The sequence below is a fragment of the Coregonus clupeaformis genome, chromosome 35 (assembly GCF_020615455.1).
Source record: "Coregonus clupeaformis isolate EN_2021a chromosome 35, ASM2061545v1, whole genome shotgun sequence".
NCBI classification, from domain to species: Eukaryota; Metazoa; Chordata; class Actinopteri; order Salmoniformes; family Salmonidae; genus Coregonus; species Coregonus clupeaformis.
The window spans coordinates 21,078,302-21,101,105 of record NC_059226.1 but is presented as its reverse complement, the minus strand read 5'-3'; the positions used below and the strand labels follow the sequence as shown (position 1 = coordinate 21,101,105).

Below are 22,804 nucleotides of genomic sequence, written 5' to 3'. Positions count from 1 at the left end.
CTTGTTTTGCAAATCCACAATGACTATTGTCCTACTTCCTATTTGTTTTTAGAAAGAGATTACAGTACATTGCAGGATATTGACACATTCATATTATGAGGCTCAGATATAGATGAATTCCCTCATATGGACCTCTAGGCCAGAGTACACTTACATACTGTATCAAACAGAAACACAGCCTTTTGTCACTTATCCCTATGTTTTTTATTATTTAGTTTTTTATTTATTTATTCGTTTTTCAAAGATGCGGGTTTCGCAACAGGATGTGAGTTTCTGTCTGACACGCCTTGGTAATTTTCCTCTCAACAGGTTGAGTCATGCACGTGTGTTCTTCTCTGGGAAAGGTAGTCATATAACAAAACACTCTCATGCTCCACTGATGCCCTGAGTTCCTCCTGATTGATACATAACGTTATAACTATTACTAATGTATTACTGACTAAACAGCATTCTCTCTCTTACAAAAGGTTAAGGGTATATATTATTCCTTGATGTGCATGGTGTCATCACTGATGCATAGACATCATGTGATATTGTTATTGCTTTATGATTATTTTGCTTTGAGCTACATTTGTAATATTAAAATGCAATTACCCTGTTCAAAATATGAAAACTTACAAACTGGACCAGTGACAGAAGAGGTGTTCTTGATTGTGTTAGGTTGGCCTCTCAAAACCGGTTTAAGGTTAACTAACCTCAGATCAAAATTGTTGTGGAAACAGTAGGAGTATTGTAAAAACGTTTTTTATTTATTTGTTTTTACTTTTAGGGATCAACTCACACAGACATTTTATCTTGGCCCTCCATTTCTTCGCTTGTAAAGATGACCACGTACACTTACCATAAATAAATGGAATAGCGAGTCCTCCTGGGCACAATCCTGTTACAGCATGGCTGGAATGCATCACCCAAGTAGGTGTTACTGGTGGAGTTTGAGTTAGCCCCAAAACCTGTTTTATTTACTCTCATTGAGATCAACTGTATTTCGCCAGAGATCTGGTCCAAGTTATAGCAGAAAACTGTAAGGAAACTAAAATATCCAACCAACTTTCAAGAATTCTCATTTATTGATTTATACAAAATATTTAGAAGATAAGTTTGTGTCATAAAGTAACATCAATGTAGCTTTATCATCATGCTGTCTGTATTTGTCCGTTGGTTTAGCTGTGGTTTCTCTGAATGGTCTGCATTCAAACAAGTTCAGTGTCACACCCTTTCTGCAGTTTCCTGTCACATCAGAAATGTGTATACAGTTTCCACTGTGACACAAAGCACATGGCAGACTATTTGATAAGGGACAAAGTTGATAGCTTATTATTAAATTATTTCAGTTAAACATCCCCCAAAAAAGAAATACATATTTTTTTAAATCAACCGAACAAAAAGACCAAACGAAAAAGTAAAACGATTTCAAAATGTATTCCCAAGGTTGTTGCTTTCTATGTCTGTTATTAGTGGTAATAATTGTATTGTTTGATGTCCGATCTGTAATTCACAACTCTCAATGACAGATTTGCAAACCATTTACTTAGGTTTTATGACTATGGCACAGTTGCCTTAATCACAGTTGAGTGAGCAAAGAAACTTCCAAATCAAGCACAGCAAAAACACCATCATGCAATCATTAACTCCTGTGTTCAACAAAACCTTCCTGTTCCAAATCGTTTTTTGCCATACTTCTAAGACTTGTTAGTTTCTCTAAGACATTTTCCTTTGTGTAGTGTCCAAAACTCATATTGTTGCAGACATCCTGATCACATAATAGAAGTTTACTTAGGCACTCTGTCTCAGCACAGTTTCCGTAGGGAAAGTCTTTTCTGACCGTCGCAGGGTTTGAGAGAGAGAAAAGATCCCCACAGTTCTGGCACGGCATTCGGTCTTCATAACAATTGCTCTGTTGATTCCTGTAGAACGCTCTGCATTCTACGGTGTCAGGGAATCTGATACCGTTTCTCTGATTATCTCTGAATGACAACACTGCATAAGACACATAGTCATGCCACACTTTTAGACATGAGTAATTGATCATAATGTTCTTTCCTGTCTTCCCTCTACAGGACAGGGATGCTCCATAGTTCTTCACTCCTTTGGATTTGTTGTGGCACACAGCAATGACAGTGGCCTCCAGAGTGTAGTAGTTTGTGTAGTTATTCTCACCTTTTTTGGGCAAGGCCAATTGTTTCAGGAAATCTAGAAGAAAGCGTTTTATTCCCTCTTCCTTCTCATGACCACAAATCTTGACAGCCTGAAAAACAATCAAGTGAAAAATTCAATTTTCAACAACTTATATGGTACATGGCCAATACATGTTTTATATAATGTGTTCTATTGTCATTTGGTGTATTTTGTTGATGTGTAAACTGGCTAGTGACAAAATATTCAGGTTAAATCTATTCTATTTACACACTTACCAAATCCAGGAGAATGGAAAATGGAGTCTGGTCGGGTATATTCCTGTATTTGTCGAATAGCTCTGGAAATTTCCTTTTTAAATCATTTATCACATCCTCACCCTCTGAAGACTCAAAGAAGGCAGTTGGAGGAAGACTGTCCTCATGAATGTGACCTAAGAAAAAGATGCTATGAAGCAACTTTGAACAAACAAGAATAATTAATAACATTGAACAATTAATAACATAAGAACAATTCAAAATTGTTTGTTCTAGAAACAATTAATTTGTAACATGATGAAATGTATAGTAAACAAAAAATATGCAAAATGTGTGGGAATGTATTTTAGATGTATGATTAATGTATGTAATTAATGTATGTAATTGTACCTTATTCACGTAATTTTTTATCCCGAGGTTACTCCTCCATAGCCTCACAACCTGTCTAATGAATGCTGTTCCTGATGACTTTAAGCTTCCATCATTTCTTTTCATCATTTTCAGATAAATAGCTGTTGGTCTCCTGAAAAGTGGTATTGTAAAGTTTAATAAAGATCATGTACAGTAAGTAATGATTTTTAAAAATGCTGTTCAAACCCAATTCAAGCAGCCCTTCTCAATTTGAACTGTGTTATCTCATTTCCCTGCATAATGAGAAAGCAAGTTGAGTTTCTTTATTTTTCACTGTCATTTTCATTTTCTTGAGTACACAAATTGGCATCATATGTTATTGTTTTGCAATTTCACTAGTTAAGCAATTTAACAACTCTGATCAACTACAAGACTAGGTAATTAGCAATTGAACTTTATTACATTAATTCGAAAAACAGCTTAACACAAATTAAATACTAAATTCTACAGCACAATAACCTTTGGCCTTTTGCCAAATAATTTTCCTACCAAGTTTGAACAGCAAAATGTACTTTTTAATATGGAAATAAGTCTGCATGTTAACTACTTCTGAATAGCTTAAAGTTCAGCGTAATTATATTTTTAGATAGTTGTTTTCTTACCTTGAAAGCAATATGTGAATAAGAACTGACTGTAATCCACAATTTGGTTTCATTTAACTAGCCACTGCCAACAAATGACAGTTGGCACTACTTCCAAGTTAAGCTCTCATTTGCCACTACTTTCAAGTTAACCTCTCATGGGTATCAACTAGCATGCTAGTTGATACCCATAAACTTCCAGATCACGAAACGACCTCTAACTTCCTTCATACTGGATGGACACAGAGACATAAAAAATGTATCCCCAAGTTCATCTGACTCTGGGGAAGTAAATAAAGGGCCTCATTGCCAAAATGCATAAGTATACCTTTAAATATCATGCCATAATCATTGCAAAATAATGTAAAACCAAGTAATTGAGTGACAATCAATTTAAGAGATGATTTGGACATTAAATTTAAAACATACTGAAAGGGGTAAATGGACTTAATAGTTTTTTGGTCCCAAAATGCTTATTAGCATTTGTTGTAACTGGCTAGTTAATCAAATAAAAGTGTGGATTGCAGTCTGCCCTTGTCCATAGACTGCTTTCAAAGATAAGGAAACACATTTGCTGAACTAACTATTTTAATAATATCTACAATTATCTCACGAATGCACTCCTTAAAAAAAAAAAATCATAGCAAATATGTATAGTCTATATTTATCTTGCACTATCATAATTGACCACAATTGTAGGACCTAGCCTCTGAAGCTTCTCACGTTCTGTTCAAAAGCCTGGGGAAGTTCTCCTCAGGAAGACGATCAAAAGGAGTCTAGATGGAAATATTTGTATAGATTTCGCATGGGTATAGAGCTCCAAATAGAGGTGGTATTTGATAATTCTTTTCTGACTTGCAACAAGCTAGCTAGCATAAGATGCTACTAAAACTTTGTCTAATGAAATGCCTCTCCCTAGGGCAGGGTTTCCCAAACTCGGTGCACGTTTTGGTTTTTGCTCTAGCACTACACAGCTGATTCAAAGAATCAACTAATCCTCATGCTTTGGTCATTTGAATCAGCTGTGTAGTGTTGGGGCAAAAACCAAAACGTGCACCCCTTGGGGTCCCGAGGACTGATTTTTGGGGAACGCTGCCCTACGGGAAACCTAATTTATCAGAGCCAATCAAATGTGAGCGTTAACAGCCAGCACTCCCATTGAAAAGCAAAAATAAATCCAATACTGAAGTTCTCCAGACTTCCAATAGACAAGACAAGATTTGGAAGGAGGCCCCGCAAAACTCAGTAAGACCAGACAGCCACGGACACCCAACATGTAGAAAGAAAAGCACTTGGTTTAGAACTTTGTGAATATGGGCATATGATTATGTACATTTTGAATTTCTATCAAGTGTAAATAAGTTTATCTGGAGTGTCATATACAGTAGCAGCCAGACAGTACAGGACATTGTGTACCAATGCCGTATTGGGTCATTGCATGTTAGTGTAATGTCTAAAACGGTGTACCTTGCTAACTAGTCCCTCCCAATTTGTAAGTCGCTCTGGGTAAGAGGGTCTGCTAAATGACTTAAATGTAAATGTAAATGTAATTGACACTAACCGTTTTGGAGGTGGGATCTGCCCCTGTAAATAGAAAAGCAAATCTTTAACAACCTAATGTAATATGAATATGGTATTAATAGTAATATTAAGATGATTCATATTGTAATTTGTATTATTTATGTCTACTTACAGAGCTGCTCATGATTGCCGTGGGTGCTGAAACCAAGTAAAGGAATGACTGAGAGTTTAAATGTTTTAAGGCGTGCCACAGAAAGGAAGAGAAGAAAGAGGAAACATCCATACAGATTTTAACATTAATTTACTCAGCTGCAGTTATGTTTTTCTTTTGCATATTAAATCGATAGGCAAAATGAAATAATAATAATACAAAATAAGCAGAGGTTACCTTGTGAACTTATGTTTGTAAATTAAATCAAAAGGAATTGACGTGAAGGATCCGGAAAACCAGTATGTCATTGCCTTTTGTGCAGGTTACGCCTTCATGCCATAGTACAGTGCTCACTGACAGTACCAGCACAGATAGAAGTTGTAACCCAGACACGTCACAGGGGCTATAAAGCTGAAGCATGCCCTTAGAACGTTTTCTCACCCCTACATATCGTAGTGAGAGGAAGTCCAGTCGTGCATGGGAGAGGATGGAAGTAGGTGAAACTTGGCCGACATTCTGCAAATTTTCTCATCGATGAAACATCTGATCTCAATACATTTTTCTGTTCCCAAAAATAGAATATGTTACGAACACAGTGCACTAAGTTTTATAGACTTGACGCTTTGCCAAAGTTTTTAAAAAGTACATTGTTTAGAAGGCAAGCAAGGTCGTTCCCTAACGGAAATATGCAAATACATGCTACAATGTGCCAATAGGATCTCGCTATATGCTTGGCTGTGCGCACCTCATTGCTTGTTCTGCCCACTATGCTTCATTTGCTCCCACTGTAAACGAAACAGATGAATTATCTTGGGTTAGCAGTGCATACAATGTACAAAACAGAGTCTACAGTGAGGGAAAAAAGTATTTGATCCCCTGCTGATTTTGTACGTTTGCCCACTGACAAAGAAATGATCAGTCTATAATTTCAATCGTAGGTTTATTTGAACAGTGAGAGACAGAATAACAACAACAAAATCCAGAAAAACGCATGTAAAAAATGTTACAAATTGATTTGCATTTTAATGAGGGAAATAAGTATTTGACCCCCTCTCAATCAGGAAGATTTCTGGCTCCCAGGTGTCTTCTATATAGGTAACAAACTGAGATTAGGAGCACACTCTTAAAGGGAGTGCTCCTAATCTCAGCTTGATACCTGTATAAAAGACACCTGTCCACAGAAGCAATCAATCAATCAGATTCCAAACTCTCCACCATGGCCAAGACCAAAGAGCTCTCCAAGGATGTCAGGGACAAGATTGTAGACCTACACAAGGCTGGAATGGGATACAAGACCATCGCCAAGCAGCTTGGTAAGAAGGTGACAACAGTTGGTGCGATTATTCGCAAATTGAAGAAACACAAAAGAACTGTCAATCTCCCTCGGCCTGGGGCTCCATGCAAGATCTCACCTCGTGGAGTTCTGGACAAACTCCCCCCAAAATTGGGGGATGGATGCCAGGAAAGCCACTACACAACACTAAACAATACATTCATTGCACTATAACGGTGACAAACGGTGCCCACAAACTGATAGGGCCTACATAAAGCTGTCCCAAAAGCAGAGCTTTCTTTTCAGCACCATGGAGTAAATCCTTAACACCGCTACACCTGGCTATCAGCGGAGCCTTGTCTGGCAGTGAAACAGTTCATTCAGCCTCATTTACTGCCTTTTTAAAAAACATAGCTGATATGACTGACTTGCTTAAACAAATGTAGTTTCTACTGACAATTGAGATGTACAAACTATGGCATAAGGGAGGAGCGGATAAGAGCCAATCCGTAATTTCGATTAAGACAATGAGCGAGCTAAGACGGACGTAGTCAACATAACTATTTGTTCAGCACTTTTGAAATGTACAGCGACAGAATTCAGAACATGGGCCATTCTTACAGTATTCTCCCTGTACACCAAGTCAGAACCGTAGGATAAATAAAGGGGGCATATAAGCAGACAATGAAAGCTCTTACAATATTCAATGATTACATTTATCTAAAACAGGCTATAGGCTATATGTGCACCACCAAGTCAGAACAGTAGGCTAAGTTATGAGAGGGAAAGGGACCAAATGATTAGGGTGAGGCACACGTTTTTTCTTTAAATGACCGTTCTGCTTTTGATGTAATGTGATTGGTGTGAAGCCAAATCCAAACTGGCTTCCCTTTACATTTTATTTGGGTGTGCCAGGACCATTCACAGTTGAGCTCACACAGTTTAGCGCAACACTGATAGGCTATTATTGTTATTATTGCATTTTTTTTAATTAAGGGAGGCCAAATGCTCGCTGGCTTTCCCTGCATGCATTACCATGAACGGCAACAATGTCATACTCTTTATGACCAGACAGCATCAGATAGATGGGCTACACATACAGAGAATGAGGGGCGCTGTTTCGCTCACTCGGATGCTTTCTCTGGTGAGATACATTCAGCCTCTTGCGAATTGAAGAAACATTATGAAACACAAAGAGACGAAAGATCCATTATTTTATGTATTTTTCTTTCTTTATTGGTAAATTTTTTGGGGAAGCCTGGCTTCCCTTGTCCTCCATGAGTACACACCATTTAATATTTTCAACCTAAGTGAGAAACATTGGAAGTGCAACTGATTGTTGTTCCTCTACGTGGGTGTGGCTCCTCCTTTTCTCATTCTGTGCCACTGGGAGGGTTAGTTTTAGCTCGCCTGGTGCACCGGGTAGGAGGAGTTTCCGTGGGTGAAAAGTGATTGCATTCGTTTTGTAACTGGGCTGCTTCCCGGGCGTGGGCCAAATGCCCCACTTGAGCGGATGGTGAAGTTGATATATGTCAAGCAGGTTAATGAATCAAGATTCCGTGTTTTCACATGCAAAAGTGTTTACTCTTCATAGAAACACATATATCATGTTGTCTGCCTTCCAAAAGAAAAGTAGTTTGAAAATGTTTAAACGACATGTTCTATGTTTCTGCCTTGTTGACAATGATTACCCAGTGGCGCAGATTGCTGTTCGATTTGAGCAGGGCACCCCGGTTCAGTCTATTCAAACCCCTCCCAATGTTATGCTGTTATCTACCTGTATGTTGAACTACTCACTCTTACAAAAGGGTCTGCACCCTTATGGCACAGATGGCAGTGCACTCACCCCTCAGTTGATGCACCTCTTCTACTATACCTATACCACTTGTCTGGCTGAACAAAAACAAAAAATCATTTCCAATACATTAATCAAAGAGTTAAAGACTGTGAAATGTAGCCTTAAAATAACTATTGACTACAAGTAAACCCAATCTCCTCCCCATGTAGCCCATGCATGTGACTCGCTGCGATTTTAGCCAGTGATTATAAAGTTTTATCTAAGTGAATGAGTACATTTTCCAGAATTAGAACATAAAGCCAGTACATTTCTGGTGTCAAAGTAACTGCTAATCTCGTCTCACCTATTGGTATAGGGCTCATAGTGAATTTGGCAAAATATCAAGTGGGGAAGATACTGCCATCTGGTGGTATAAAATGGAAACATAGAACAGAACAGAGCTGATGAGCTGTGTGTATTCATTACGGAAACCATTGAAGAACTAAATGTAAGAAAACAGAGCAAACGTAACGAAGCGGGGCGGGACCTAGCTGGATTTGTCCAATAGAAACTCTCGTTTGCGTTTTCCTTTTGGAGTAAACGGTTTTTGGAGACGAAACGTTTTGCAATAGAATCGGCATAATGATTACACCCCTAATGTCCCGTGTGCAAGGTGTCCTCGACGGCTGCTTGTTCATGTTTCCCCCGAAATTGTTTTCATAAACTGATTACAATTAATATTATTATTCACACACCTGGTTAGTCGCTTTGACTTTGCAACTTGGCCAGATAGTGACGACCTTTCCGTCTGCATACACACACACACACACACACAGTCAGTCAAACAGTCAGCCACTCAGTGTTAGCCACTCAGTCAGTCAGTCAGTCAGTTAGTCAGTCAGTCAGTCAGTGAGTCAGTCAGTGAGTCAGTTAGTCGATCAGTCAGTTAATCATTCAGTCGGCCGGTCAGTCAGTCAGTCAGACAGTCATTTAGTTAGTCGGTTAGTCAGTCAGTCACTCAATCAGTCAGTCAGTTAGTCAGTCGGTCAGTCAGCAGTCAGTCAGTCAGTCAGTCATCATATAGTTGGGCATCATCATTATCTCTCTGATGAGTGTCTCTGTCCTCTGTCCTCTCTGCCACCACAGAGGAATCAGCCTTAAAGGGAGTGCTCCTAATCTCAGCTTGTTACCTGTATAAAATACACCTGTCCACAGAAGCAATCAATCAATCAGATTCCAAACTCTGCACCATGGCCAAGACCAAAGAGCTCTCCAAGGATGTCGGGGACAAGATTGTAGACCTACACAAGGCTGGAATGGGCTACAAGACCATCGCTAAGCAGCTTGGTGAGAAGGTGACAACAGTTGGTGCGATTATTCGCAAATGGAAGAAACACAAAATAACTGTAAATCTCCCTCGGCCTGGGGCTCCATGCAATACATCACCTCGTGGAGTTGCAATGGTCATCAGAATGGTGAGGAATCAGCCCAGAACTACACGGGAGGATCTTGTCAATGATCTCAAGGCAGCTGGGACCATAGTCACCAAGAAAACAATTGGTAACACACTATGCCGTGAAGGACTGAAATGCTGCAGTGCCCGCAAGGTCCCCCTGCTCAAGCAAGCACATATACAGGCCCGTCTGAAGTTTGCCAATGAACATCTGAATGATTCAGAGGAGAACTGGGTGAAAGTGTTGTGGTCAGATGAGACCAAAATCGAGCTCTTTGGCATCAACTCAACTCGCCGTGTTTGGAGGAGGAGGAATGCTGCCTATGACCCCAAGAACACCATCCCCACCGTCAAACATGGAGGTGGAAACATTATGCTTTGGGGGTGTTTTTCTGCTAAGGGGACAGGACAACTTCACCGCATCAAAGGGACGATGGACGGGGCCATGTACCGTCAAATCTTGGGTGAGAACCTCCTTCTTGTGGAAGTTACCTGTGGCGCTGATGTTTAGGCCGAGGTATGTATAGTTTTTTGTGTGCTCTAGGGCAACGGTGTCTAGATGGAATTTGTATTTGTGGTCCTGGCAACTGGACCTTTTTTGGAACACCATTATTTTTGTCTTACTGTGATTTACTGTCAGGGCCCAAGTCTGACAGAATCTGTGCAGAAGATCTAGGTGCTGCTGTAGGCACCTCCTTGGTTGGTGACAGAAGCACCAGATCATCAGCAAACAGAAGACATTTGACTTCAGATTCTAGTAGGGTGAGGGCGGGTGCTGCAGACTGTTCTAGTGCCCCCGCCAATTCGTTGATATATATGTTGAAGAGGGTGGGGCTTAAACTGCATCCCTGTCTCACCCCACGGCCCTGTGGAAAGAAATGTGTGTGTTTTTTGCCAATTTTAACCGCACACTTGTTGTTTGTGTACATGGATTTTATAATGTTGTATGTTTTTCCCCCAACCCCACTTTCCATCAATTTGTATAGCAGACCCTCATGCCAAATTGGAGTCAAAAGCTTTTTTTGAAATCAACAAAGCATGAGAAGACTTTGCCTTTGTTTTGGTTTGTTTGTTTTTCAATTAGGGTGTGCAGGGTGAATACGTGGTCTGTCGTACGGTAATTTGGTAAAAAGCCAATTTGACATTTGCTCAGTACATTGTTTTCACTGAGGAAATGAACTAGTCTGCTGTTAATGATAATGCAGAATATTTTCCCAAGGTTGCTGTTGACGCATATCCCACGGTAGTTATTGGGGTCAAATTTGTCTCCACTTTTGTGGATTGGGGTGATCCGTCCTTGGTTCCAAATATTGGGGAAGATGCCAGAGCTAAGGATGATGTTAAAGAGTTTAAGTATAGCTAATTGAAATTTGTGGTCTGTATATTTGATCATTTCATTGAGGATACCATCAACACCACAGGACTTTTTGGGTTGGAGGGTTTGTATTTTGTCCTGTAGTTCATTCAATGTAATTGCAGAATCCAGTGGGTTCTGGTAGTCTTTAATAGTTGATTCTAAGATTTGCATTTGATCATGTATATTTTTTTGCTGTTTGTTCTCTGTTATAGGGCCAAACAGATTGGAGAAGTGGTTTACCCATACATCTCCGTTTTGGATAGATAGCTCTTCGTGTTGTTGTTTGTTTAGTGTTTTCCAATTTTCCCAGAAGTGGTTAGAGTCTATGGATTCTTCAATTACATTGAGCTGATTTCTGACATGCTGTTCCTTCTTTTTCCGTAGTGTATTTCTGTATTGTTTTAGTGATTCACCATAGTGAAGGCGTAGGCTCAGGTTTTCTGGGTCTCTATGTTTTTGGTTGGATAGGTTTCTCAATTTCTTTCTTCGGTTTTTGCATTCTTCATCAAACCATTTATTACTGTTATTACTTTTCTTTGGTTTTCTGTTAGAGATTTTTTAGATTTGATAGGGAAGCTGAGAGGTCAAATATACTGTTTAGGTTTTCTACTGCCAAGTTTACACCTTCACTATTACAGTGGAACGTTTTGTCCAGGAAGTTGTCTAGAATGGATTGAATTTGTTGTTTCCTAATTGTTTTTGGTAGGTTTCAACACTACTTTCCTTCCATCTATAGCATTTCTTAATATTATTCAGTTCCTTTGGCTTTGATGCCTCATGATTGAGTATTGCTCTGTTCAAGTAGACTGTGATTTTGCTGTGGTCTGATAGGGGTGTCAGTGGGCTGACTGTGAACGCTCTGAGAGACTCTGGGTTGAGGTCAGTGATAAAGTAGTCTACAGTACTACTGCCAAGAGATGAGCTATAGGTGTACCTACCATAGGAGTCCCCTCGAAGCCTACCATTGACTATGTACATACCCAGTGTGCGACAGAGCAGCAGGAGTCGTGACCCGTTTTTGTTGGTTATGTTGTCATAGTTGTGCCTAGGGGGCATATGGGGGGAGGGAATGCTGTCACCTCCAGGTAGGTGTTTGTCCCCCCTGTGTGCTGAGGGTGTCAGGTTCTTGTCCAGTTCTGGCATTTAGGTCGCCACAGACTAGTACATGTCCCTGGGTCTGGAAATGATTGATTTCCCCCCCCAGGATGGAGAAACTGTCTTCATTAAAGTATGGGGATTCTAGTGGGGGGATATAGGTAGCACACAGGAGGACATTTTTCTCAGTTGAGATAATTTCCTTTTGAATTTCTAACCAAATGTAAAATGTTCCTATTTTGATTAATTTAATAGAGTGAGTTAGGTCTGCTCTATACCAAATTAGCATACCCCCTGAGTCCCTTCCCTGTTTCACACCTGGTAGTTTGGTGGATGGGACTACCAGCTCTCTGTAACCTAGAGGGCAACCAGTGGGTCCGTCTCCTCTATACCATGTTTCTTGTAGGATGACAATGTCTGTATTTCCGATTTCTTTGGTGAAGTCCAGATTCCTGCTCTTTAGGCCAAAGGCAGATTACCTCAGGCCTTGGAAATTCCAGGATGAAATAGTGAAGGCTTTGTGTTCCATAAAGTGTCTAACGTTGTTGGTTGTGTGGTTTGGCCTCAGGCCAGTAATTGTGAGCAGAGCCTGCTGAGCATCTGGTACATGCCATTGGCTTGGGCTAGTGTAAGAGTGGGTGTTGGGCCTGTTTGCCTGCTCACGGCCTGGGCGTATGTGTGACTTTCATGTTGAGGCCCTCTTTGTGGGAGTGGGGGCTTGGGGTGGGTAGGAGGGGCATAGGTCTGATCTGAGGGGGCCTAAATGGGGTGTGGGCATGGTTGACTTGGGGGGAGTTAATTGGTGGGGGTGGGGGGTGTAGATGTGGTTGATGGTGCTGTGGTCTGGATGTAGGTCCTCTCTGTGGGGTTCCTCTATGTGTAGGTCCTGGGGGTCTCGGAGGTCTGGGAGAGTGTCTCGCTGGTCTGGGTGGGGGTGTCTGTTGATCTGTTGCTCCTGTGTGAGGTGTTGGGTCTGCGGTTGAGGCGATATCCTTTAGGGTCCGGGCGAAGGTGGGCACTGCTGCCTTGTATAGGTGGACCTGGTCATAAAGTCTGTTCACGTCCAGGGTGGAGTGGTGGGCCAGGTAGACATTTGGTTTTGATGCACAGTCACGGGAAATACTTGCGTTTACCCGCTGTATGGTAGCAGGGTGGAAGTCTTTTCATGGTAACAGGGTTGAGATAACCACATGTGCGTTGGGGAAAGTAGAAGAATCTTTTTCTATCACTCCCTTGAGTGATGTGGCCACCCTTTCCTGCTGTGTTCTCAGGTCGTTTGTGCCTATGTGTATTATTATGTGGCTGGGTGATCCTAGTCGGTCCTCAGACAGAAGGTCTAGGGCGCGCTGGGTATTTGGACACCAGAGTTTAGACACTGTGTGTTTTGGAAAATTTGTATTTTCTTGTATGTATTTCCCGTTTGAGTCCATAAGGAGTACAATCTGTGGCTTGTGTATGTCCTCAGTGGGTGTGGGGGGGCCGTCATGAGGGCTATCAGGGTGTCTGACTGGGGGGTTGCTCAGAGGGGTTGGGATCCCCTGGGCTTGGGGTTCTTCATTTGTTTGTCTGGGTGTGATGTCGAGGCTATGGTCAGGGTCTAGGGTGTACTGTTCTGCTGCGGTGTCGAGACTTTGGCCAGGATCTGAGGTGGGCTGTTCTGCTGGCTTCTCTGCGGGGGTGGCCAGCTCTCTAATGGGTTGTTCTATGTCACCCGTCATTGTTCTCACCTTCTCCTCCAGCACTCTGATCCTCTCCTCTAGTGCTCTGTTCTTCTCCTGCTCCTGCTCTTTCTCCTGTTGATGTTGTCTCACCACAGTCCAGAGTGCAGACATGTCTCTCTCTACCTGCAGCTCTCCAGGTCTAGTTAAGGGGGTGTTGTTGTGCTGGACTGTTGTCTGGGTCTGTGCTGACTGGAATGTGTTCACCTGCTGTTCCAGCTCCACCTGCCTTACCTCCAGCTGGGTGAATTTATCATTTATTTCAATGAGGGAGTAGTACTCTGTGCTGGGAAGTTGACTTTCTGCTTGGGGTTGCTCTGTGGGGTTATTTAATGAAGAGGTCTGGTCTGACCCGCTCGGGGTAGGGGTATCTTTCTCAAGGGAAAGCTTCTCCTGCTGAGCTATTTCTTTGATTAGGTGAAAGTCCAGCTGGAACTGTTTGGTGTTGCCTTGAACCAAAACGGTTCCAGATTTATAGAGATTAATATTAGACGACTCAGAGTCCTCGTTGTCCAGTATCCTGAGTTTCCACCCGTCGCTAACACCCCCCCTCTTAGTGGTCCTCTGTAGCTCAGCTGGTAGAGCACGGCGCTTGTAACGCCAAGGTAGTGGGTTCGATCCCCGGGACCACCCATACACAAAAAATGTATGCACGCATGACTGTAAGTCGCTTTGGATAAAAGCGTCTGCTAAATGGCATATTATTATTATTATTATTATAACAGAGGGGTAGTGTGCTAGTATAGCACTGTGCCATGCCAGGGGATGGTCTGTGTGGAAGATAAGGTTGCTTATGTTCCCATTTTTATACAAATCAGCAAAAAGTGTCTCCTGCTTCCCCAAAATAAGTTTCAATTTGTACTCTTTTCGTGTCTTGTCATTTTTTACATTCAGAGGGTACTGTATTTTAATGACCTCTGAACAGTGGGGGGTGCTTCTAAGGCCTCTCCATTTGGTTGGGGTAGACTGTACGACTCTCCTGCCATTGTTGGGCTCAAGGGCTTTGACACCTCTCACTTCACACGTCAGTGCTAATTGAAATTGTATCTCTTTTGTACAAGCAAGCTTAAGCTTGGTAGCCTTAGCATTCAGTCCTTATAAAATAAAATATATCATTGTAATGTATTTTTCTTCTTGGTTTTTGAAAGTGAAAAATAGCTTCATACTAAACATTACTCACTCAGTTCCAGGTTGGATGGTGTTTTCAGGTTTCTGTTTGTTTGCCAGAGCATTTGCTGTATAGTTTGAGAATAGTAATCCTTAGTAGTAGAAAGCTTTCCAGGTAATTCCGTCCAAAATCAGGTTGTAGGTTTGGAGTTTTGGTTTGGAATGAAGGTTATGTTGTGGAGGGTAGCATCCTGTATATGTCCCTGCCAAAAAATCCTACTTTATCTAACTCTAAATCTATATTTTTTGTCTTTGAGCTCTCTCTCTCTCTCTCTCTCTCTCTGATGGGGGACAACACTGGCTTAAATAGCCAAATAATAAATAAATAAATAACAAATAAATAAACAAGCAAATAATTGCCGAACGATGATGATGATGATAATGATGAAAACGACGATGATGATGATGGTGGTGATGATGGTAATGGTGGTGGTGGTGATGATGATGGTGGTGGTGATGATGGTGGTGATGATGATGGTATTAATGATGACAACGACGACGATGATGATGGTGGTGATAATGGTGGTGGTGGTGATGATGATGATGGTGATGATGGTGGTGGTGGTGATGATGGTGGTGATGATGATGGTGGTGATGGTGCTGGTGGTGGTGATGATGATGATGATGGTGGTGGTGGTGATGGTGGTGATGATGATGGTGATAATGATGACAACGACGACGATGATGATGGTGGTGATAATGGTGGTGGTGGTGATGATGATGATGGTGATGATGGTGGTGGTGGTGATGATAAATTAGGTGCAATGTCATATTGGAAAAAGAGATGGTGCTGTACCATTTCAGTAAATAACTATTAGTAACACTTTATTTAGGGCTAACAGTTCAACAGGCTCCAAAATGACTGATAATAGCTCTGATTGATAATAAATTGATAATACCCATTATAAGCAGTTCATTGGTACCTATGCATTATGGCACTTATAGTACAGTGGTACTGAACTAATGTTATTTGCATGTTATATTATGCAAACAAACATTCCAATTATTTATTGGACCTCATATACAATGTGGCTGGTCAGACACACACTGAGTCTCCTCTCTGTTTCTTTGTGAGGATGCCTATGCGCGCGGTGAGGTGTTCGTTGGTAGTAAGGAGAACAGCTACACTGTGCTCCCCGGCCTTCCCCCGTCCACCACTGGCAGTTTGGCATCACCATAGTAACGCCCGACAGGAAGTTCCTATTTGCGTGTGAGACCGAGGAGGAGCAGCAGGATTGTATGGCTGCCTTTCAGGGCGTGGTGAACCGACCTATGCTGCCCCAGGAATATGCAGGTAACCACTCACATGGCTCTACCCAGGATTTGGCCAAGGAAAACATATACATTTTCTACATTTAGCAGGCGCTCTTATCCAGAGCGACTTACAAGAGCAATTAGGGTTAAGTGCCTTGCTCAAGGGCACATCAACAGATTTTTCACCTAGTCAGCTTGGGGATTCAAACCAGCGCTCTTTCGGTTACTGGCCCAACACTCTTAACCACTAGGCTACCTGCCGACCCCTAGTTTAATAAAATGTGGGGTCTTTTACTATGGGTGATATGTTGAGTAAGGTGTCCATTGGTGGATATTTCTCACCAATATATTTGATGCCCTTCTGATGATTGGTGAATTGATAGCTATATGCTGCCACTGTGTTCATGGCAGTAGAGGCTATGATAGTTTATGTGGAGCTGAGCCACTCTATTTTACACAGTTGATTTCTTCTGGTACCTGGTTCAGTAATTGATTTAGCATCTCTCTCTCTCTCTCTCTTTCTCTTTCTCTCTCTCTCTCTCTCTCTCTCTCTCTCTCTCTCTCTCTCTCTCTCTCTCTCTCTCTCTCTCTCTCTCTCTCTCTCTCTCTCTCTCTCTCTCTCTCTCTCTCTCTCTCTCTCTCTCTCTCTCTCGTTCTCTCTCTCTCTGCAGTGGAAGCCCACTTTAAGCACAAGCCCTGAGAGTGGACCTTCCCCTGTGTGCTCTGAGAGGAGGAGGACAATAAAGAAAAAGAGGGAGGCTGGACTGGAGGCTGGACTGGAGGATGGAGTGGAGGCTGAACAAATAGGATCCTTCTCCTCCTCATCTGGAGAAAAATTATGATACATTTAAGGATAAACCACACAGAGCAGTAAAAGAGGGGAGAGAGAGCCCCAGGACTCCAGAGGGGGGTGTTACTGTCCTGTTTCCATACTCCTCTGCTCCGCCTTACCCAAAATCCTGCCCATATATATATAATGAACAAAAATATAAACAGTTCATATAAGGAAATCAGTCAATTGAAATAAATAAATTAGGCCCTAATCTATGGATTTCACGACTGGACAGGGGAGCAGCCATGGGTCAGAACGAGTTTTTCCCCACAAAAGGGCTTTATTACAGACATAAATACTCCTCAGTTTCATCAGCTGTCCGGGTGGCTGGTCTCAGACGATCCCGCAGGTGAAAAAGCTGGATGTACAGGTCCTGGGCTGGCGTGGTTACATGAGGTCTGCGGTTGTGAGGCCGGTTGGACATACTGCCAAATTCTCTAAAACGACATTGGTATAGAAATGAACATTCAATTCACTTGCAACAGCTCTGCTGGACATTCCTGCAGTCAGCATTCCAATTGCATGCTCCCTCAAAACTTGAGACATCTGTGGCATTGTGTTGTATGACAAAACTGCACATTTTAGAGTGGTAATTTATTGTCCCCAGCACAAGGTGCACTTGTGTAATGATCATGCTATTTAATCAGCTTCTTGATATGCCAGGTGGATGGATTATCTTGGCAAAGGGGAAATGCTCACTAACAGGGATGTAAACTAATTTGTGCACAGAATTTGAGAGAAATAAGCTTTTTGTGAGTATGGAAGATTTCTGGGAACATTTAAACTCATGAAACATGGGACCAACACTTTACATGTTGCGTTTATATTTTTGTTCCGTATAGTTGGAAAGAGAGCCCGGGATTATGTTGACCTCCTTAACTCATAGGAAGTCCCACCAAGTTGACTACATTGCCTTCAGTGGCGCTGCTAGTGCTGAGCGATTAGTGCTTTTTGAGGTCAGTTCAGTTTCGGTTGGATTATAAGAAAATAATCACCGTTTTAGATTTAGATAATTTTTTTAAACATGAAATGCACTATGCATTATGTGGGTTGAATGCTGTAACAACACAGAATAAAACAATTAATAAAAGTCCCATGATGGGAGTGACTGCCCATTACTGCTTATCACTTATTAACCATAATTTATTCACATTACTTTACTTTAATAAAATATTTCAGTTGTTGTGTATTTACATTTGTTTTATTTGATGACTTTATTATTTAATTCAAAGTCATCATCTCATCTCTATAGAGCTGCTGCCTATGCTGTCTGACAAAATCACTATTTTGTAGTTCCTCAAAGTAAATAGGGCATACTTTTATTACTGCTGAATACCAACTATCAATCACTTAGATAATGTAGCAGGCATAAAAGAAACACAGACCGGACAAGTAGATACGCAATGGATTATGGTCATTGTAGTTAATTACCACGTTTTATGCGCTAAACTATGTAGAATATTAGCCCTGTTGGAAACTAAATCTCCCTACTATATCGCACAGTTCAGGCTGTATCTAATTTATCTCTAGAAAACTGTGCAACGTGCGCATTGAGCTCACAGAAAAAACCCTGAACAAAATGGTTGTTTAAAAACCGGAAAATAACCGACATTTCGGTTAATGGCTCAGCACTAGGCGCTGCACATGCTAAAACAGATTTTCTGGCAAGTGCACCCTCTATCCATCTCTATGATCCTGCCTCATGTATTTCCAGACTCAGCTTTGTGCCAACCCCACCCTCTATCCAACTCTATGGTCCTGCCTCATGTATCTCCAGACTCAGCTTTGTGCCAACCTCACCCTCTACCCAGCTCTCTGATCATGCCTCATGTATCTCCAGACTCAACTTTGTGCCAACCTCACCCACTACCCAACTCTATGATCCTCCTGCCTCATGTATCTCCAGACTCAGCTCTGTGCCAACTCCACCCTCTAAGTCACTTTATCTTTCCATGTCATGCAGTTGGACTCAGGTGTACGTCTGAAATGGCACCCTATTCCCTATAAAGGACCTTTATAGGGCTCTGGTAGTAGTAGTGCAGTATAGGGAATATGGGTCCATTTTGGACGCACACACTGTTAATCAGAATCAGCTTTATTCGCCAAGTACATTTACATATACCCAGAATTTGGCTTAGTGCTGCCAACAGTAGACACATAGATATCATACAGAATATACAACATCGGAACAGTAACCATAAAACATCAAACTCTGGAGTATAGGCTGATTACAGTGGGAATATACCATTTACAGAGGGGATATATATATATATATATATATATATATATATATATATATATATATATATATATATATATATATATATAAGCAGAGGGAGGGATGCTGCTATGAATACAGTGTTGTACGGAGGTGTACATAGTGCAAAGGCAGTATAGTGATGACAAGGTGCAATACTTGGCCCAATGCAAAGTCATGTGAATGTTCTCCTAACTAATCTGTCCTACATTTGTCGTGAGAAAATAACTTGACATTTTACAAAAGAGATACAAGTAGTAGATGTGTAATGTTGCCTCCTGGACTGAATGTACGGGCGTGATGTGGACCTTGTTTGTTAAATTATATGCTATACTGGCCTCGTCCCAAATCTGTTCATGCTGTCTTGGTAAGACCTATGGCCATTGTCAAATCAAGTTGGCAAAACCGCACAAACAGATCTGGGACCAGGCTAATGTTATGCTGCTTTGGAGTTGGAAAATAACTTGATAGTAAATATTTTCCTTCTTCTCTTTTGAGACTGGACTGAATAATATATTTCAAGGCCAGTGGGAACTGACTGAATGTGATAGGTCCATTTTGTGTCTCTAGTGAATAATAACTGCTCTCAGTCTGTCTAGTAGTATTTCCTTGTTCATTTCTTTGTATTGGTGCAGATGTATATACATTTATTTATCGCTTTGTGTTGTGAAGCTTAACATTGTGACAAGCCCTGCAGGTATAGGAACCCACTTTAATTGTATAGCTGTGATTGAACTTGAGAGGGAGAATTGTGAATTACTTGAATATGTTTCTCCAGTGAAAAAAATACTCATTAATATGTCAGTTGATGTTATGGGCCCTGTTCGAATACTTCAGAAATTGCTAATCTAAAGGAAAACATGAAAGGATGCATTTCTAAAGTATTCTAATAGGTCATTTTGGTGTTCTGCCTACAGGTTCTGTCCATATATTGTATCTTATCTTCACCAGCAGAGGAAGACAAAGTCAACACTTTCAACATACGCATGTATTCAGATTTTTACATGGGGAGAATCTCAATTGGTTTTGCTCGACTCCTCGTCCTCTCTGCCGCCCTCTCCTGGTGGAAAACGTGGACACAAATGTGCTTGTATAAAATGAGACTTTCCTTCACTCGGGAAAATTACATTTTCAGAGGAATCCCCAAAAATGTGTAAAGTGTTAAAAATAAATGTAGCCAGACATTTTATAGACAAAATATTTAGTAGCATATAGTTTATAAACGTGTGCATGTGTTTCTCCTCCGAGAAAACAAGAGCTGATTGTGTGGCGGATTTCAAAACGCTTCTATGACATGGAGCCGAGGATACATTTGTGCTTCCTTGCTGGGAGAAGGCTATCAAGGAGGACACTACTCCGTTCGCCTATTAACAAATTGACACTCGCCTACATATGGCGACCACTTTTAGTTTGTTGGGTCACAAAAGAGAAAAGGACTTAGCAGTCGAGAAGAGGACGGACCAATTGAGAATCTCCCATGATTTCCAATGTGTTCTTTTTAAGTGACAAAAAGAGATTGAGACATATTGGATTGGATGAAGAGTCCCAACAATGACTAGTATTTTGTTGTAATCTTTATTGTATTGAACTTTAATTTGAGAAGAAAGTCGTTGCACACTGAAAAGTAGTAAAACATCTCATGAAGGTATAACAATACATTGCCTGGACATCTAATTTCAAGTTATGTAAATACTGTACATTTAATATTCTGTTTCTATGGATGTTGATGGTAATACACTGAAAGTACATTAAGGATATTTGAGAAATACTTGTGAAATACAGATTATTAACCGAGAACTGATAAAAGACGAGAATCAAACATCTTAATTTGTGGTTAAGAAAAAAAAGAAACAGAAATGTCAGTAGGTAAATATAAAAATCCTTGAAGATTTTCAAAAGATATGAATCTGATTAAACATTTAAAGATGACAAACACTTTATATACATAACATTCACCATATCCATATATTACAAAAAATAGGCAGCAAAGGAGTTTTGATGATTGAAACAACATGAAACAATACCCTAGTCATAAAGATATTGCAAAAATATTACTGCTTTCCCTTTCTTCATTATTGTATATTTTGTTCCAAATGACTGTACAACACTTTAGACAAAATTCACAACAAATGCTTTTATTTGCTTTAGTTAAGTTCTCTCTAGGTTCAAGGCTTTGTTTTCAAGCTAGGTCTACACTTAACCTCACTTCAAGGACCGAAGCCTCTACTAAACATTTACTGGCAGGAAAAGCAAGCGAAAATAATTTCAAGATTTTGTATATCGTAATTAATATTTCCCCCCACAAAAAAATATATGTATGCATTAACCATAATCTATTTCTAAAACTTTATTTACTTTAGATTTATTGGACTTCAGAGTGATTTTGAAATTGCCACTGAATTCAAATCTGCCTTTATTTTGATTGACAGGTAAGACACTACACATTTATTTCTAACATTTTCCATCAGTGTCTTAACTTTAACGTTGAATATATATTTCACTACATTCCCTTATGGGTGATCTTTAGGAAAATGCTTGTTATAAATGAACACCACTGTATGAGATTAGAATGCTGGTGAGTTGAAGTTGGCTGAAAAAGCCTGAACATATGACTTACTGATGTAGGATCTTCATTTGATCACTATTTTTTGCTTAGAATTTTCCTGCACAGCAGGAAAAGCAAACTTGTAGTGTATTCAAGGTTAAAAAATGCTTCTAAAGTTTGTAATTTCCACTTTAAAATTTCAGACTTGATTTGCCTAATTAACGAATTAACGAAAAATTTACCAACCCCTACAAAAAATGTCCATTCATTATAATCCACATAATAATTCACATTTCCTGTTGCTGCAGGATTATTTTCCTGCTGTAGAAAACTGGCTCAAATTAAGATCCTACATATGTACTGTGATACTGAGCCAGCCTGACAACTGACATTGACCTGACTGTACACATTTGACTACATACAATATATACATTCATCCAGATATTGTACAGGGATACATTCATACAATGAGCTCTGCTGGACATTCTCACTTTTCTCTTTCTTATTATGACCACGTTATATCAAGCAGTAGAACTGACAGCTGAGTCTGACCGAGTAAGACAGTGATGGAGGTTCATACAGTGATAGAGGATATAAGGGGTGTGTCCCAATAAACATAACCTTTTTATCTGAAGTGTGCACTTGTTCACTACTTACCACAAATCTAAAAGCATTGGATTGGTGGAGGTATGGGCTAGTTTCCATCATGTTTTTTATACCAATTATTTCATTTCAGATCAGTGAAGGGAAGTGAACACTTTGGGAGAAAGGAGAGATAATTGGGACATAGCCCAGGAGTCATACAGTGATAGGAAGGTAGACAGCAAGGGTCATGGGGGGGGATAATGGGGTCAGCCAGGGATAATAATAATACATTACACTTGTATAGAGCTTTCTATTAAAGACAGAATCTCAAGGTGCTTGTTATGCAAAATAAACAACAAAAAGTAATTTAAAAAGAAATAGGCTACAACAGATCAGCTAGTTTGAGTGGTTCTAGATCAGCTAGTTTGAGTGGTTCT

The 22,804-nt window shown here is 40.5% G+C and overlaps 2 protein-coding genes and 1 pseudogene across 2 annotated transcripts in view; 1 reads left to right on the top strand and 2 right to left on the bottom strand.

Moving 5' to 3' along the window:
* Positions 1–16,848, top strand: part of LOC123482677 — a 76,780-nt pseudogene extending 59,932 nt beyond the window's left edge.
* Positions 1,086–5,091, bottom strand: LOC123482617. The gene is made up of 5 exons (XM_045210913.1): positions 5,076–5,091; positions 4,944–4,966; positions 2,781–2,913; positions 2,412–2,591; positions 1,086–2,245 (listed from the first exon to the last, which is right to left on the bottom strand). Exons 1-5 carry the CDS (start codon positions 5,085–5,087, stop codon positions 1,625–1,627), a joined length of 969 nt encoding a protein of 322 aa, XP_045066848.1. The 5' UTR covers positions 5,088–5,091; the 3' UTR covers positions 1,086–1,624.
* A 5,788-nt stretch (positions 16,849–22,636) lies between the features above and the next one.
* LOC121550172 (ras-related protein Rab-26-like) overlaps positions 22,637–22,804 on the bottom strand; it is a 127,218-nt gene continuing 127,050 nt past the window's right edge. Inside the window, exon 9 of the mRNA XM_045210912.1 lies at positions 22,637–22,804. This exon is cut by the window's right edge and continues 1,105 nt beyond it. The gene's annotated coding sequence lies outside the window, so the exon portion shown is untranslated.

Excerpts from the sequence above, each read along its gene's own strand:
- LOC123482617 (XM_045210913.1), bottom strand. Across the intron at positions 2,914-4,943 it reads CAGATCCCACCTCCAAAACG|GAGACCAACAGCTATTTATC; the intron begins GTTAGTGTCAAT and ends ACCACTTTTCAG. Across the intron at positions 2,246-2,411 it reads TTTCCATTCTCCTGGATTTG|GCTGTCAAGATTTGTGGTCA; the intron begins GTAAGTGTGTAA and ends ATTGTTTTTCAG.